The sequence below is a fragment of the Uncinocarpus reesii genome, genomic scaffold (genome assembly GCF_000003515.1).
Source record: "Uncinocarpus reesii 1704 scaffold_5 genomic scaffold, whole genome shotgun sequence".
Classification (NCBI taxonomy): domain Eukaryota; kingdom Fungi; phylum Ascomycota; class Eurotiomycetes; order Onygenales; family Onygenaceae; genus Uncinocarpus; species Uncinocarpus reesii.
In genome coordinates, this window is record NW_003052496.1 from 1,734,821 (window position 1) to 1,751,710 (window position 16,890).

General features: G+C 48.9%; 7 protein-coding genes across 7 annotated transcripts; 5 read left to right on the top strand and 2 right to left on the bottom strand.

Annotated features, from left to right (window-relative positions):
- Positions 1-651: 651 nt before the first annotated feature.
- UREG_07630 (uncharacterized protein) lies at positions 652-1,490 on the bottom strand (the record flags this gene model as incomplete). The annotated part of the gene is made up of 6 exons (XM_002582811.1): positions 652-710; positions 791-838; positions 903-1,036; positions 1,140-1,246; positions 1,332-1,404; positions 1,471-1,490. The coding sequence occupies 6 exons, from the start codon at positions 1,488-1,490 to the stop codon at positions 652-654; spliced, it is 441 nt and encodes a 146-aa protein (XP_002582857.1).
- A 2,253-nt stretch (positions 1,491-3,743) lies between these two features.
- Positions 3,744-6,131, top strand: UREG_07631 (uncharacterized protein; the record flags this gene model as incomplete). The annotated part of the gene is made up of 5 exons (XM_002582812.1): positions 3,744-3,933; positions 3,989-4,041; positions 4,153-4,449; positions 4,505-4,558; positions 4,626-6,131. 5 exons carry the CDS (start codon positions 3,744-3,746, stop codon positions 6,129-6,131), a joined length of 2,100 nt encoding a protein of 699 aa, XP_002582858.1.
- Positions 6,132-6,769: 638 nt separating this feature from the next.
- On the top strand, positions 6,770-7,798 carry UREG_07632 (uncharacterized protein; the record flags this gene model as incomplete). The annotated part of the gene is made up of 1 exon (XM_002582813.1): positions 6,770-7,798. The coding sequence occupies one exon, from the start codon at positions 6,770-6,772 to the stop codon at positions 7,796-7,798; it is 1,029 nt and encodes a 342-aa protein (XP_002582859.1).
- Positions 7,799-8,640: 842 nt separating this feature from the next.
- UREG_07633 (uncharacterized protein) lies at positions 8,641-9,530 on the top strand (the record flags this gene model as incomplete). Its single annotated transcript, XM_002582814.1, has 2 exons — positions 8,641-8,686; positions 8,758-9,530. 2 exons carry the CDS (start codon positions 8,641-8,643, stop codon positions 9,528-9,530), a joined length of 819 nt encoding a protein of 272 aa, XP_002582860.1.
- Positions 9,531-10,194: 664 nt separating this feature from the next.
- Positions 10,195-11,527, bottom strand: UREG_07634 (uncharacterized protein; the record flags this gene model as incomplete). Its single annotated transcript, XM_002582815.1, has 2 exons — positions 10,195-10,916; positions 10,993-11,527. 2 exons carry the CDS (start codon positions 11,525-11,527, stop codon positions 10,195-10,197), a joined length of 1,257 nt encoding a protein of 418 aa, XP_002582861.1.
- Positions 11,528-12,699: 1,172 nt separating this feature from the next.
- Positions 12,700-14,499, top strand: UREG_07635 (uncharacterized protein; the record flags this gene model as incomplete). The annotated part of the gene is made up of 2 exons (XM_002582816.1): positions 12,700-14,278; positions 14,336-14,499. The coding sequence occupies 2 exons, from the start codon at positions 12,700-12,702 to the stop codon at positions 14,497-14,499; spliced, it is 1,743 nt and encodes a 580-aa protein (XP_002582862.1).
- Positions 14,500-15,563: 1,064 nt separating this feature from the next.
- UREG_07636 (uncharacterized protein) lies at positions 15,564-16,739 on the top strand (the record flags this gene model as incomplete). Its single annotated transcript, XM_002582817.1, has 1 exon — positions 15,564-16,739. One exon carries the CDS (start codon positions 15,564-15,566, stop codon positions 16,737-16,739), a length of 1,176 nt encoding a protein of 391 aa, XP_002582863.1.
- Between the last annotated feature and the right edge of the window lie 151 nt (positions 16,740-16,890).

The following is a 16,890-nucleotide window of genomic DNA, read 5'->3' on the forward strand; positions in this document are numbered from 1 at the left end:
TTGCATAGATATTTCGAGGCCTTGTCTTCAAAGTAAGGTAGTCGCATTGCATATAAGATAGACAATAACGTGGGCATCTGGGAAGAATCGACGACCAAGAAAGCAATTCATCGCTCATCACTCATCGCGTACATGCATACATACACCAATGGAGCAAAAAGAAAAGTAAATTGCAACAAAACCGCGAACCCTAGGACACGACAAGATTGCGGGGTTGTAACTTTTCCAGAAAACAAGACAAGGTAGGGCGAGCAGAAGGACGATTCATGCCCAAGATCGGCCGTCACGATTATAAGGTCATTCCAAGATTGCCAGGCTACCAAATTTGAGGGTAAAAGTTAGGAGGAAACAGAGGATAAAAGATTTCAAGGGAGTGTGTTCGAATGGGAAGTGGTTCAAGGAAAGATAGCCTGCAAGTCAGTCACTTCAAGTAAGAAAAAAAGAAAGAGAAAAATAACGTAATCGTTAGTTTAAGAGAACATCAGGGTCCATGCTATCCCAGTGCTGCCTACATTTCGTACATTCCCCCCTCGGTGTCAGTTCAGAAGTAAAAGGACATAAAAAGTGTGGTCAAGGTTCATGATGTGCAGATAGGACTCGGAGAAAGTGAGAAGTAGGATGCCACTCGGCGTCTCATCATCCAACTGTTTTTTAAGCACCAGATCCGCCCTGGTTCTGGTTCCAGTTTTGCTGATAGCCACCCCAACCTCCTAGCATAAGCGAAAAGTAAGAGTTAGCTTTTGCTGGTCGCAACCTAAATAGCACCTAAAGGAAACGAGATGGCACATACCACCATTTCCGCCCTGACGCTGTTCGTAGCCGCCTCCGTTGTTGCCACCTGTATGAAACGCGTCAATTAATGATGTAGGGGGGATATTGAAGGAACCAGAAGGAAATCTCACCATAGCCTCCGCGGTTGTAGCCACCTTGCCCGCCACCTTCGAAACGGTTGTAGTTGCTACGGCTGAAGCCTTCACTGCGTTGACCAGGCTGGCGGTCTGCGGCCTTGTCGACGCGAATCATGCGGCCATCGAATCTGCAATGACGAAGTTTTGTTTTAATCATGTACGAGCATAGGGCTATGACAAGCAAGCTGGATGCTACTTTTTCAGCCAAAGGAAGTGAAATGCACAACGTACTCCTGGTTGCTCATTGCGTTCATCGCAGCGTCTGCCTCAGCTTCGCTGGCGAAACGAACAAATCCAAAGCCACGGCTGCGGTTGGTATCGCGATCCTTCACAACGATCTATTTCAGTTTAGAATGAGATGCTCAAAATCGCCTTCACCGCTTCGAATTGCACGAGCAGCCCAGGATCATAAAATTAACTGACAGCCTCCTCGATGGTTCCATATTTAGAGAAGCCCTCGCGCAGAGTCTCATCGGTGGTGTGCCATGCTAGGCCTCTGGATTGTCAGGTCAGTCACCAAGCAGGCGCAGCCGGAAGCCGAAAACAAAATTGACAGACTAACCCAATGAATAATTTGGACATGATGACAGTAAATTAAAAGTAGAGTCGATTATTCGAATTGAAAGAGCTGATGGAAATATCTTGACGGGAGATGGAGGATGTTAGCTTGGAGTTGAAAAAGATAAATTTAGAGAGTGGGAAGGTTGAGAGGGCACTAAAACAGCGGCTCGTCTGTGATTACAGTGCTTGCAGGCCACAGGCATGAATGTTTCACCTATAACTAAGCAAAACAGCGTCGGCGCAGACAATGGAAAGCTCCACGCAACAGTCTCTGGCCTTGCAGGAGGGAACCAGTTGTGGGGGAACAGCCGGTCAGAAAGCAAACAACGCCTCCAGAGTGGGGGAGAGAAGATGGCGAAAGGAATCAACGGATCTAACTTTTTGAGCGGAGGAGCGCTTCAGTATATGTATGTACGCCGCCTGTGTGTCTGATGGGCGTTGACGAGGAGTCACAAGGCAAATGGGAGTCAGGGAGCAGAGAACGAGGGAGTCGGTTGTCTGAAGGAGGGGTCAGCAGATGGTGGGAGAAAAAGATCCTTCGCCCAACGGAAAAAAAGGGATCGAGGAGGAAAAAGGAAGCAAAAATGGGAACTAACGAGCTAAACGAGCAAAAATATTTTCGACTGCAAAAGTTGAAACGTCTTGAAGGAATTTTCACCACGCAACAAAGGGTTGATTCAGAGAGCGGAAAGCAACATGAAATGCAATCCCACCAGCAGAAAATCTGCTTCGAATATCCGCAAGTGGATGCCCTGTCCGCTATTACACATTCTACGCGACTATGCTCACACTATCCTAGCCTTTCTGGCCCCCGCAGCCCGTTGATGGGAAGAGTCGGCGAGTGAAAGGAGACTGCGTGGCGCTAAGCTGCTGGTGTCGACAAACCTCAGGATATTTTCCCAATTTCTCCACTGGACGGAGAGCCCATTAGCTGGTGCGTTAATTAGTTCGCAGCAAGGAAGGGCTAAGCCAGTCAAATCGCAGCGCTGGGTTGGCTCAAGAGCCGGCATGCTGTGGCATCACACAGAACTGGTAAAGTCTGTTTGTTGCAACGCCGCGATGGAGGACAGACGGCCGGGATCAGGGTCTGGACACTGACGATCAACGGTGTGAGATTAGCTTTGCCAGCCAAAACTGGCAATGCAGCCATGGCGGCTTTTCTCCGTCGCTGTTTGGGCCAGAAGGCGTGATTCATGCATTCCAACGGACTGGAAAGGTTTGGCTTCACAATGGTTCCGTGGTTCGTTCACCCCGAGGTTCCGGCTCATCGAAGTTTCAGAGGTTGCTCGGGCTCCAGAGAGACCCTTCACTAGGAGACATATACATATATACGGAGTAACCAGCTGTCGAACGGCGTTGAACTGGAGTTTCCCATGTTTTGAACAGATTCGGCCATGCCTACACCTTCAATAGAATCCTCTCAAGTTGGCGTCGTCGCCAGACTCACAGACACTCTGACATGTGCTCTTGTACGGGCTTTCATGCCGTTCCGGATCCCTAGGGGGTTTCTCTCGGAGCTCCTTCGTTGACATGTATTCCTGCTTGTTTGGTGTAACCCGCTAACTATGGCGATCACGGTCAGTGCTTTGAAGCTTGGTGGTCTGTGCAGTTCATCGAGAATCGACGATGGCTTGATAAGGAGCAGATGGCGGGTCCACCTCTGTTTAACTTACGAATCTCGCCCACTGGGTGGATCCCCGGAGATCAGAGATTTGATCGGGTCGTTACCCTGGTTTCAGGATACATAAACATCCAAGCATGCGCAGGACGTCTTGCTATGCCTGTAGGGCAATCAACACTCAATGCTTGCCAGCAGCCATTTCAATTCGCTCTTCTGAACTCTCCCTTTGCATGCGAGTACCTGTGGTCGATGCTCTGTCCGCTAACCAGCGATGCGAGGACATCCTCTCAGTGCAATGGGTCGTCAACACGCGGGTTTGTGCCTCCCGGAACAGATCCCCCGTTCACATTGGATCATCACCCGTAATCGATAGCAAGCGTGAGCTCTAGATCGGCGATGTTCTCTATCGAGGTCGTTTCCGGAGGTTGATAGAATGTGAAGCCTTCTCTGAGGTCGTGCGCTGTTGGCGCGTGACTTGCCCTTTCCGGAAAGAGGAACCGTCACCTCGAGTCTTGCTGTGAATCGCAACGACTCGTGAAAGCCCCGTCTCGTCGACGGAACTACGCCCTGGATGCTGCGCTCTAGTTGCGCTTTTACTCTTGGAAGCCGAGCCGGTGGAGCTGTTTCCGACCAAGTAACGGCAATTAGCGGATATGGGGCACCACGACCTCGCTGTGATGCAACGAGATCGTGTGGTTGAATGGCTTTTACAAGTCAATCCTTCTGACGGGACTCCCATTGAGTCTGGTGTTCCAATGGGCGGTGGCCATATCACAGAATACCAGGGTAATTGCAGCTCTGCTGTACCAGGGGACGCCAATACGATACCTTGTGGTCAAAGAGGTTAGGTCTTGCTTGCAGTCGTTTCTGGTCTTTTCACCTGACCCTTCATTCATAGGAATCGGTGGCCCGATTGAGTTCATGGAACTCCCCAGGAAATCAGATTTGAAAGTAAGCGATATCAAGTGTTTTGGCTGCGGCTATCAGCACAACTCCCACCCTAATCCATTTTCAAACCGCTCAAATGAACCTTTTCACGCTAATATATTTTCTATATCTCAGCATCCCACTTATCTAAACCCGGGTGTAACTCAGCCCAACCCCACTAGAATGCCTTTTAGCAATATCGACAACGACGCACAACCCGCGACAAGTGCATTGTACGAGAAACAGCCAAGAAGGAAGACGCGGAAAGATCGATATGACCCAAAAGAGGCCTCTAGGAACCGAGATCAGTCAAAAGTTGCAAGAAACGAAAATAAGAAATTTCGAAATACTAAAAGGGTGAAGCGAAAACATGGGAAAAGGCTCCTTGAGGATCAATTTGTTGCCCCCAATGTGTCTCAGAAACGGCTTACAGTACGACGCACGCCCCGGAACGATAGTAGAAAGTACTGACTATAATTGCTAAAAGCTTAGCTCTAATTTTGATGTGGGCATGTTTGCGCGTGGGCGTGCCTCTTCGCCTGTAAGGCGATGCGAAAGTAAGAAACTCCATTTGAAGGATCTAGATACCCACGACGCTACTGACCTAGTTATCGTACAAAGTTCCGGACCTCACTTTCTCGGAAATGAAATTCTTATCCCATACTGCAAAGCAAAATCAAACTATTACTCCAACCGACGTCAACAAAGACAGGGCGGTAAATAGACCCCCGATCCTCGAAATTTCAGAATACTTTGCTCGTCCACAATTACCAAAGGAGCCGGCAAAAAGCTGCGCTTCGTCAACTTCGCGCTCTAAAGTTAATCCTCAAAAATCTATGGAGGAGTCGATTTCTATAAACCAACCTCCCAATAATGCTGTAATTGCACCCTTAGATTCATCTCCACGTTTGCAAGTGGCGCACCGGCATAGCGGAAAACGAACCAGTCGGTCGACAACATACTACTCCTGGTCTGAGAGTAACTCCGATGAAAACTCGGGGTTTGAAAATCGGGCTGGTGGGAATGCACCTCACCCGCCTCCGCCCCATAAACCAGTACCGATGAAATCAGAGAACCAAGCACAATTACAGCGTTTGGTGGATGATTTTGAATACGATCCCCTTGCCATATCAAAGGCATACGACATGGTTTTTAAAAATGCCTATTTAGGCCAAGCATGCGAATCTACCGCGTCATCCAAAGTCGTCTATAGCCTAGAGGATTTGAAAGAACTCGCAAATCAGCTATTTGCGTCCACCCCAGGATTACGACAATGGGCCACATGTCCTTTAGACGGAGTCGAGCAGCAATACGGCAGTACCAGCCATTGCGGAAGTATGAGAGAGAATGCTTGCAGTGCCTATATAGAGCCCGCAACTCAACAAAGCCAAAGTTGGAAACTCGAATTGCCTTATTTAGAAGATAAATCTAAAGCGCGGAGCCAGCCTCAAGTTTCGGAGAGAATAGAACAGGAACACCACTTATTAAATGGATATTTTGAAAACCGTCCTTCTCATGCCCATGGGATTGATCGCAAATATCTTCCCGGGAACGTTGAGAGCATACTTGGTGGCCCTGAGGCTCCCTCGCCTTTATCTACAGGCACAACCCGGAATCTAACAAACCCTTTTACCTTTACCCGATCTCGCCTTGAAGGGACTACAACGCGAGAAAGTTTATACCAGATGAATTTCCAGGAACCTGGGAAAATGTTTGGCCAGCGATGTACGGATATATTGAATGGGAATCCTGGTCCATCAACACCAATAAGACCCAGGTTATTCAATATTTCTAATGCGAATTTAGAGACATTATTACCTTCGGATGCAAGGGAGTGGAGTGAAGAGTTAATGAATGAGGAGGGCGATCAGAAAACAAACGATCTCGAGCACCTTGAGGAACCTTGCGCGGCCAGACCAAGTCTGTACATGTATCGACATTCTAATCTAAACCCTGACGATGAACCGCAGAAGTCTACGACTCACAGGGATGGCAATCCCCCGCCCTTTTTCCTGCCCTTTGACACAACGCTTCAACCCCTTCAACGAAACTCCAGCAACATAGCTTCATTGGCCGGTTTATCTTCGTTTTGGCGTCCAAATAAGTTATATTGAGGTATAGTGTTCCATAAATTTGGAATCTCGTCCGTCGCAGAGCTGTTTTGGGAAGCCCACATGCTCGCCTGTAATGGACTTTAGTCAAGATAGTATTGTTTATCTTGTGTTAGCCACGTTTGGAGTATCATGGATGCAACATTCAATGTACATTTTGACGGTTTGGGATCCGAATAACTACCAATCGACGATGAAGGCGCAGTGCTAGACACGTCAGAGGTCATTCACTGTAATCCTTATCCAGACCAGCAGGAATACGAGTGGTGAAGTCTGTTCATCAATGTTGCTGGCCTGTTGAGTTAGGCAGCATCTTTTCTCTCTTAGCAAACACCGTTGCGCCAGCACTTTCCAACAACATCTCCTCGTCTCGACTACAACGTTCTTTCAAGCAGCAAAACACACTTTGCACTATTCCAAGAGCAGATACACTAATTATAAACGAGTTTGCCTGCTGGGATAACTAAGCAAAAGGGAAGACACTCTAAACGGCCGTATCTATTTTTTGTTTATAGATCCTCGTCAGCGCATACGTACACTTGACCCCCTCCAGTTTTGTTAATTTGAGCATTTAAAAACAATGGGTAATTCCTTGTTGAAGGAGAATATGGTTTCCTCACAGTCGTTGACAAGGGAAAAACATGGCGTCAATTGTTAAGCACTACTTTCTCAAAGCATCTCAAGTAGTAGGGTATTCCAAGCTCTACAACTTCAGTCTTTGGTTTATCTTTGCTGGTGCGCTTCTGGGATTTGCGCTTGCACGTCTACAGTATCTCCATGCCGGCACTTACGCAAAAGGAGCCGTTCCAGGGGAATGGTATTACGCGCATGCCGGTCGGGATCGGGTCGGGATCTTCCTCCATCTCGGAACCATATTGCCCTGTGCGATTCTCGTGGTCTTCCAATTCGTCCCCAGAATTCGACAACGATGCGTCATCTTCCATCGCACCAATGGCTACATAGTCATCTTCCTCCTCCTGGCGTCGAACGCCGGCGCACTGATGATCATGGACCATGCGTTTGGTGGTGGAATGGACGTTCAGACGTGGGTGGTCACCCTCGTCGTTGCATGCACACTCAGCGTCGGCATGGCGTGGTGGAACATTCGGCGGTTGCAAATCGAGCAGCATCGTGCGTGGATGTTGCGAACCATGTTTTACATGGGATGCATCATCACCACGAGGCTTATCCTGGTGATTCTGGCGGTTGCCGTCACCCGTTCATCGTCCCCGAGATACGGCGTTTGGCCCTGTGGGAAAATCCGCTTTACGTATCAGCAGCAGCACGTTTCCGACGATGTGGACGCGCTCTTGAAACAGCGATATCCCGATTGCGCGTTTACGACTGCCGCGAATTTGAGCTCAACCTTTACGCCTATCAGTGCGAGTCTGTTCGCAGAAGACCCTGCGCGGAACGGTGTCGCGTTTAATTTGAGCTTTGGTGCTGCGGCGTGGGTAGCGTTCTTCCTGCATCTTGTTGGGGTGGAAGTTTACCTTCGTCTTACGCCGAGGGAAGCTGAGCGGTTGCGGATGGTGAGTTATGAAAGGCAGTTTGCGGCTGGGTATAAGAATCCGGGGAGTGCGGGCTTGGTGGTTGAGAGATGGGGAGATGCGAAAGCTTGGGGTGGGCAGGGCCGGTTGCCGTTGGAGGACAGCCCGTTTGCACGGTAGAAAGAGAGCAGTTTTGAGATGGATGCCTGTTGGCCTGACAAATGTTCTTGAATTCCTGTAAGGCGGAGGATGCTTGATGTAGTTATTCGGCTAGATAGTTAACAAACTATCAAATTTTGATTCTGACTGGATCGAATATGGCGGCTAAACTGACTCCAATCAGGAGGTTTTGACCTGCAGAGAAGAAGTTCAGATTGTTTGAAACTCGGACATGGCAGTCACTCGGACGACTTCAAGTTCCCATGGCGCGCTACTTCATAATCGGCACTCTAGCCTCGTTATTGCTTCGACCCTCTACCAGGCCTAGTACCCTACAATCTTACTCTTGGAATCGGATACTTGGCTTTGGTTTGCTTCGACGCGATAACTTCACAACAACGTCGCCCGAATTCCATATCAAATACGACTGGATCGATGGTGCGGAGTCGCTCGAAGATTACGCTCCCGGGGGCTATCATCCTGTCATGATCGACGATGTCCTCAACAATAGATATCGCATTGTGGACAAGCTTGGGTTCGGCGGTTACTCGACTGTTTGGCTTGCCCATGACACCAAAGCAAACCGCTATGTCGCTGTGAAAGTTGGCATTGCGGACCCAGATATGCTTCAGCATGAAACAAAGATACTCCGTGCTCTTTCTGCTCCACTACCTTCTTCTGCGTCCAAATATCAACACACAGGGCGCAGTTCAGTTCGTTGCCTTCTTGATGAATTCCAGGTGCACGGGCCAAATGGGACGCATACATGCTACACCACAATACCTGCACGGTGCAATCTCTAAGAGGTTTCCTACAGTTGCCTGTTTCCTCTCGAAGTCGCGCGGGCCTTGTGTGGTGGCATCATGCTGGCGCTTGCTTATATGCATTCAAAAGGCTATGCTCATGGTGGTTAGTAAGGGTAGTAACCAACATGCACTGCTTGAAAATGTCTAGCTAACATTTGAGATTATTCCTTTTAGACATTCACCTCCAGAATATTCTGGTGAAGCTCCCGTCAGGATTTGATGAGCTTTCAATTGAGCAGTTATATGAGAAATACGGCAGGCCAGAGAAGGTCAGCATTACCCGGCGGGACAGGGAACCACTTCCACCCAATGTCCCACCAAAAGCAGTATTGTCACTCTATCTTGGCAAGATAGCAAACAAATTTAATCTGGCTGATGTACAAGTCCTCCTTGGTGACTTTGGAGAGGCATTTGCTCCAGCATTGAGTTCTCGTGCTGCAAAAGACTGCAACATCCCACTAGCTTACCAGCCACCAGAGGTACAATTTGAGCCTCAGACCCAGCTCACATTTTCTGCAGACATCTGGAGTCTAGCCACAGCAATATGGGAGATTATTGGCATGAAAGCCATTTTCAGCACTGACTGGGTAACAGAGGATGAAATGATTGCTCAGCATGTTGATGAGCTGGGGCCAATGCCGAGGAACTGGTGGAATCGCTGGGAGAAACGGGCCCAGTTTTTTGATGAGAAGGGATGTCCGATACCTGGTCGCCAAGTGTGGCCTCCAATTGATCAAGCATTTGAGGAATGGGTCCAGAAATATCGTCGGGATGATGGAATGGGGGAGTTTGGCAAGGAGGAAACTGCCGCTCTTTTAGCCCTCATGCGAGGCATGCTTGCCTACCGGCTGGAGGATCGACCAACTGTGGACCAGGTCCTGGAATCAGAGTGGATGGTTAGGTGGGTGATGCCTGATTTCGAGCGGAGTTTACAAGCACGGGAGTAGCCGCCATGGGCGGAATAATAAGTTGCTGTGAGAATAGTACGGTTGCTGGTTGGTCGCTGATCGTGGCTTACTGAAGGATAAAATAGACGGTTGCTCTAGTATCCCGAGGTGTGCGGCGCGAGAAGTAGATATCTAAATTCAAGTCTTCTCATCGGAATCCTCTTCATTTTCATCACCATTACCATCAAGCCGCATCAGATCACCATCCGACTCATCTTCACCTTCATGCTTAACCCCATCCTCGTCTGCGCTTGACGACGACATTGACAAAGCCTCCGCTCTAAACGACGGTCCCTGAGGACGAATGCACATTAGCCCGTGCCATTGTGTTGAAAACTGTAGTCATCAAGCCCAATTGATCTATAATTTCAGGCGCCAAATGTGGTTTTTGTACAATTAGTTATATTGGTAGAGATCATTGTGATAGCATATATTATAACCATAAATACCAGTTAAACAAATATCTGTTTGTGCCCGCAGATTGGACATTTTCCCCGTACCACCTCCTTATTTGACCCCTTGAACACTCTCCGATCACAGTTTTTACACCTGTGCGAGAAATGATACCAAGACTTTGTGTTTATTGGGCGTCGCAGATTTTCCAGATTCCTCTCACTCTCTTCAATCTTTTTCTCAAGGCCAGTGCGGGCTTGTTTAAGCTCGTCTAGCCATTTGGCATCCTCTGACGATACGAGTCACCAGTATTAGCGATGCGGACTGGCAAGCAAAGAGTGCACCTTACTTCATTTCTCATAGGGAAAGGTTCCGACTTACTTTCTTTCAGAGCTCGTTCGAAGTCCTGCTTTACCATATCAAGCTCCTGTTTGTGGTCTGCAGCCATCTTTTCCAGTCTGGCAGTGATGGACTTCCCGGCAGCGGTGTCGATGAGGTCTTTCTTTTCAATTGCCATCTCACGTTGGATCTTCAACGTAACCGGGTGCTTTTCGAGCAATGCGTCCACCAACGCGAGTGCACCTGCGTGGGTGCCGTCATACCTCCTCACTAAGGCGCCGTATTTCTTCATGTCTCCCCAGAAAGTGGCTTCTGCGAGGAGATCTTTCTCGCGAGTGCTGCCTTCTGCCTCGGTGACTTTATCCCACATGGTGGTTGCGAGAATAACGTGGGACAGGATGCGCATGCCGCATAAGGAGCGGAATAGTTCCAAGTTTTTATACGAGGAGCCGGACATGCGGTTGTCAGAGATTCGATGAAGATAGATCATTCCCGTCAACTTTGTGTTTTCGTCATAGGACGCTTTCAACCAGGACGCTATAAGAGTCAAGATTTCTGTGTCACTGCGGGTGGTATCGTCGAAACCGGGCGTGTCAACGAGAGTGACGGTGATGTCCCCGATTTTGACTTGGACTTGTTCGATTTCCGAAGTCACTGGGGTGAGAGCGTTCTGTTCAGCTCAGTGCTCACAAAAATATTGCCTCAGGATCGAAAGCTGGTCAATACTGACTGGAGTGTAGATTGTGCCCAACTCTCATATTGGCACCAGTAAGCTTGTTGATAAACGAGGTTTTGCCTGTGCCAGTCATCCCAAACAGCGCAATGACCGATTCGTTAGAAGGGGGTGAAGAGCCGGGAGTGAATTTGGCTGTCTTGTGAGATCTGGATGTTCGTTTGGAAAGGCTGTGGGTAGAACTTTTGCGGACATTGCTGCGAGGTGTTGCGGGTTTCACCTCAGGAGTTTTAATCCGTTCCACGCTCTCGCCTTCTTTCTCCAAAGGGTGCGAAGTAACTGGAGTTGGAGAGTGGAAAAAGGCTGTCTCTCTCAATCCGGCGTCAGGGTCAAATGGCTCCCGAAGGACAGAGCCGGGAGCGTCGGGCGGAGAAGAGCCAGCAAGCTCGTAGATTGCACAAGAAGCTTCATGATGAGGTGGATGCTGGCTATTTTGACTGTCATCTGGAAAGTGGCCCGGGATTTCAGGGTCTTCTGGCCGTGAGCTCTCCTCCGGGCTGCTATTTGGCCACAAGGGAATCCAGGAAAACATTCCGTAGGTTTGTGATCGGGGGCAAGTAGCTGTAATATCTTTTTTCAGCTAATGTTCATCGCTCCTACTGTCATTCGGATAAGGGACAGCAACGGTCATATCCTTGGCCAAAAAATCACCTTCAACAAGGCTTGGGTGAAAACGGACAGAATAGAGCCCCGCGCAGCTATTTATGCAAGGCTGCGGAGTAGTTACCCGATCCGCCGTAAGGCTACGGAGGTTGTCGAACATCACTGAAGAGGAGGCCACCAGCTCGGCCTGGGTGGCTCGCCGCCAGTCAAGGGCGGATTTGCAGCTTCAATTTTTCTGAGCCGTCTATTGTCTTTGGCACAGAGTAACCAAACAAGCGAGGTATTGCCATTCTTTTGGCATATCAGTTAATTAGCAAGCTCCTTGGAATTTGGGCTGAAGCATCGCATCGAACAGTGCTGAGGGACTCCAGGGATAAAACCGGGGTCGATTGTGGTGCCAACGGCCCGTCGTCCAGAGTGGTGGGATTGGCACATAAAAGTGCCTGTATTCTCTCTGTAGCAGCGGTCCCAAACCAGGTCTTTTCTCATTTCCTGCAATGTTCTTCTTTTGAGCATGCCGGCGATGAAGAATGTAGGTATCAATGTTGTTTAACCACAGATTACAACCACGCCACTAATCGCTCTAAATTGCTTTGAACCAACCAGCGCCTTTAGATTCATTACATAAGCTCATATTTGCACTAAGCATGGTGCAATGCTGATCAAAACGCTGCTACAGTTATCATCCCGCCGCAATATTCGAGTCATCCTCTAATTCTATCCTCTATTGCTTTCCGCAGGGATCTTGGATTTCCTTGAGCACGGGACCTCGGTCTACCAGACTCCAGAGTCCAGACTGCGCACTAACTAGTTACAAGGTCCTCCCTAGTTAACAAGTTACAGGGTAACGAGCCTTGAGGTGAATCATCGCTGGAGACGAAGGAGTCCACCGCCACCATGCCCGGCTAACAACTTGACCGTCGGGCTCCCAACCAGGTTAGCCAGTCTTGGGGATGCGCAGTCAGACAGGAATAAAGAGACCGCGGCGCGCTCGCTTCTGTCAACTCAGGAACTGCACAGATTGACAGCCTGGCGACAGTCAGTACCGTCAGGTTTTATCAAGTCCATCTAATTGACTGGCAGAGCCATTGAGTGTCCATGATGGAGGTCCTACCGCAGCTTGTGCCACGGGCCCTGATCCAAATGAGCCCGGCTGAGCTTCACGATTACTACCGCACGATCACAGAGAACGTTACGATTGAGCAGCAAGAACGAATCGTCGCTCATATCATTACGCAAGTCCACGATGCTGCGATTCCGCCGTCAATCTTCGGCGTTTGGCTGTCTTTGATCCTACATCGTTCCCCGCACCTGCTAAAGCCCGTGCTTTTGGATCCGAAGTCGCAATATATTCGCAAGGCCGGCCTGAAACGCTTGTCTCGAGCTTTCCGCAAGCCGTATTGGAAGAGAGAAGCCTGGGATGCAGTTGGCGGTGCGGCGGGCTTGTTCGAGATCTTCCAGACTGTGGGTTCTGCCCAGGTCAAGTCGCTGGCGAGGATAGTTGGGGAGGGAATGTCACAAAAGACTGCTTATGCGCAAGAGGTCGATAAGCTGGTTCAGGCCTTGTTGTTCGACCCCTCAATCTTCCAAGAGGGCACGCAGCTCCATCGAAGTCCCAGACGGCTCCCATTCGGCGATGTACACCCGCTCCTTCAAGCGTGCAGCGAGTCCTTCCTTCTGGAAGTGTCCGCGTATGACTCGCCTTCGCCGTTACTGAGCTTCTTCAAAGTACTTGCAAAATGTCGACCGAATCTTCTCCGGCAGATAGCCACCGGAGCGGTGACAGTGGATGCGTCGACTCGGCTGGAGTTACTGAAACGTCTCCCGACAGAGCTTTTCTTGTCATTTGAGCCGTATCCTATGCAGCCGATTTCCAGTTTGCAGGTCTCCGAATTTGCAACCCCGGGGTTATGCTTTTGTTTACACTTGATTCACTCCCTTCGCACCGAACCCATTGAGGAAAGCAAGTTGTCGAATGAGTTGATTTTAAACTGGGTTGTGCGTTCCATATCCGATGCTCGTGACAAGGGAACTCCCTTTAGTGATATTTTGACATTACTCCGGACGGCCGCAGACCTAACCCCAACTCGAAGTAAAAGATTGGTTCCATTTTCACATCCATTCTTTGCGCTACTAGCCCAGTTATGGGCCTTGTCAGCCGAACAAAGCCCTGGTCATGTGGATAACCATCTCCTCGACCGCCCTTCTCGACCTAATAGCAGTGACAATGAAAGCTTGCAGAGTCTCATTATACATTTGATTCAAGCCCTTCCACATGACGCAATCACTCCCTCTTCTATTACAACTCCCGACTCGCCGCTGATGACATTATTCCGCCATCTGGATAGTGCCATTCATAAACTAAAACTCACAAAACTCTTCTCTCTCTATGCTCCTGGTATTCAGATCGACTTGGATGCTTCCCCTGCTTCTGCAGAACAATGGCGTCATTTTCGTTGGAACGGCGAATTTATCAAGAGTCTTCCGGTGGACGATTCTAGGTGGCTATTTGAACGGATTGATGGTCTGGGTCTTGTCCGTCGTACTATCACTTTCCGCTATCGTTGGGGATCGGGTGATATTTTGGGGGATTCGAATTGGTACAATATAGGGCTGTTGAAAACTAAATGGGAAGCGCAAAACGAACTGTCCAACGACAATGCGCCAATCGCCAATCAATGTAAGGAAGCCCCTTGTGAAGGCTTATAGTTGATGGAGTCTAATAAAGTGGTTTCAGTTCTGGCAGAAGTCAAAGCAAAAGCGGAGCGTGAGCGCGATGAGGTTCCGCGATTAGCGTGGGCCAAAGGGGCAGTTGAAATCGTCCGTGAAAGCAAAAATATACAGCTTCTGAAAGGGGTAAGCAACTGGGCATCTAGATTTGTGCGCGATCCTGTGAGTTAGGTCCCAATTCCTTTACCTATCCAAACTGCCACTCCATAGAATTACTGACATCCATCCTAAAGTTCGTATATCGTCAACTGTCTAACGATCTATGGGGCCACCACTTTGCACCTTTACTGTCGTGCTCTGCCTTTCCTCCAAACCGCCGCCCAAAATCTCTTGCTGCCCTTAGGGAATGTGTACATGAGGCGAACATCGTACTCTCAACTCATATTGACGCGGCACTTCTAGCTATGCAAGAGCCAAGCTTTAACAGCCACCATTTTGAAAACCCTGGCTGCGAACTCGAAAACGTCGTTCCAAAAAGATTTAAAGGAGTCAAGCTCTATTGCAAGCTAGGCCTTGCCGATGAAAACTCTCTAGCTGAAGTTTTACTCGATTCCATGATACCGATACTAATGAAGTACGAGACAGCCTCAATCACAGTGGGGAATGAGTCTCTTAACTGGCATAGCATGGGCGGACCTCTCTATTTTTTGGAGCACACGACTCCAACTCCTCAGTATGCATTAAGATTTTTTGACAAATTAGCGCGCCAGCGGGATGAACTATGGGCGAAACAACGGGCTATTAGACAGCCGGGGCTGGAGTCATTGAGCCCCGGCTGGCCGAAAGGCTTGCCAGTACAGTCACTTCTACCTGATACATGGGCCTCAGCCGTGTTTAGACACAAGGATGCTGCACCATATCTGGCGGCCCGTTTCGAAGAGGTATTATTTTGCGAACCCAAATCGGCTCTCTCCAAAATTCCCCGAAAAACATCCACCATAGGGCGATTCGTCGATAGCTTGCCTTTTCTGATCGATGCCTTTTGCACGGATTCGTCAAAACGTGAACAATCTGACAGGATACTTCAAATCCTGGATCATTATACCCGTATTCTTCCTACCGAAAGCAGATGCATCAAAAGAATCAAACAGCATTTTTTACACAAATATCGGAATCAACTTTCGAAGAAGGAAAAGGCACTATTAGCCATACATTCAGAACCGGTGCCATGTATGTTGCCGCTATCACCAGATTCGACGGCACCTGGACCTATCGAATGGAACCCTTACCCGGAAATGTCAGATTCTTCGTCAGGTATCGAGTTAGACGACGACGACGATCAGCTCACTATTTTGGGTTGTCGGCTCTCAACGGAAATGACATATAATTATTTTGACCATACTTTTTATACCTCATTTGAAGAACCTAGGAAGTATGCATTTCAAGGGCGCGAACCCGATGTCTTGGACATATGGCGACCCAACGGCAATCTATCCAAGCTCCCGTTATCACATCGGGAAGCAATTATCGTTTCTGCGCTACTGTTTTTGGATACGCTTGGAGGAGACTCTTCCAGCATCCTTTCCAAGCCATTCCCAGAAAATTCCAGTCCTCCCCGCTACCCAGCTGTATACTTGGACTACGATTTTCTTTCTGCCGTTAAAGAAAGTCCGATGGACGTGTCCGCGGCATTGGGTGTATTGAGAAAGCAAGTCACTCTTGTGCCGGCTGAGATTTTGCGAGACCTGTCATCATCATTGCTGAACAAGGTTGGAAAGGTGTCAAACCCCAGGGACCTTGGCGTTTTACAGTCAACTGCGTGCAGGTTGGCTGCGCTGATGGCAAACTGCGATCGGCCGGAGCTAGCCATTGACGCTGATATCCACATTCTCAAGAGTATGCCAGATGCTTCATCATGGCATCGTCTGGTCATGTCCATGGGATTGGTGAAAAATCTAGACTATGCGGTTGCAGAGAACTTGTTCGCAAAGATCTCGTCATTTGTCCTTGACTCTCATAGGAAGTGGCAACAAAAACGGTTGCAAGGTGATCAGGTCTCTAATGACACTACCTTGCAGCCTATACCCCCTAGCGAGGAATCGAACGCAACCAAGCACGTTAAGATCACAACCATCAAATTGTTGGTCCAGCTCATCTCAGACGCGGGCTTCTTTTCAAGTAGAACCTCGCTTCAGACTCTGGCGGAACTATTTACACATACTCATATTGATGTACGACACGCTGTCATTGCGGCCTTGTTTGAGCTACTTAACAAAAGTGTGCGCTTGGATGGCAAAGCGTCCGCCGACGTTTACGCCACGGTTGCACCATTTCATGCTGTTGCAGCTGGACCGAGTGAGTATGCGACATATTCCGAAGCCGACTGGGCCAATGCTGAAAAAGGAGGGCCACTTCCTACCATTGACTCGAATCGCCCGTTACTTTTCCTGTTTACCGTGACCCGCCCGTGATAAGATACCTGGGAGTCTACGCCAGGGATATGTAGATCATGTTCTTCTTCCCCTTCTGAATGAATCGACAAGGCAACATGATCGCTGGATGCTGATCTTCCTTGTAGAGCCGGATGGACTGGAAGATTACTCCCTATTGCTACCTTTGGTC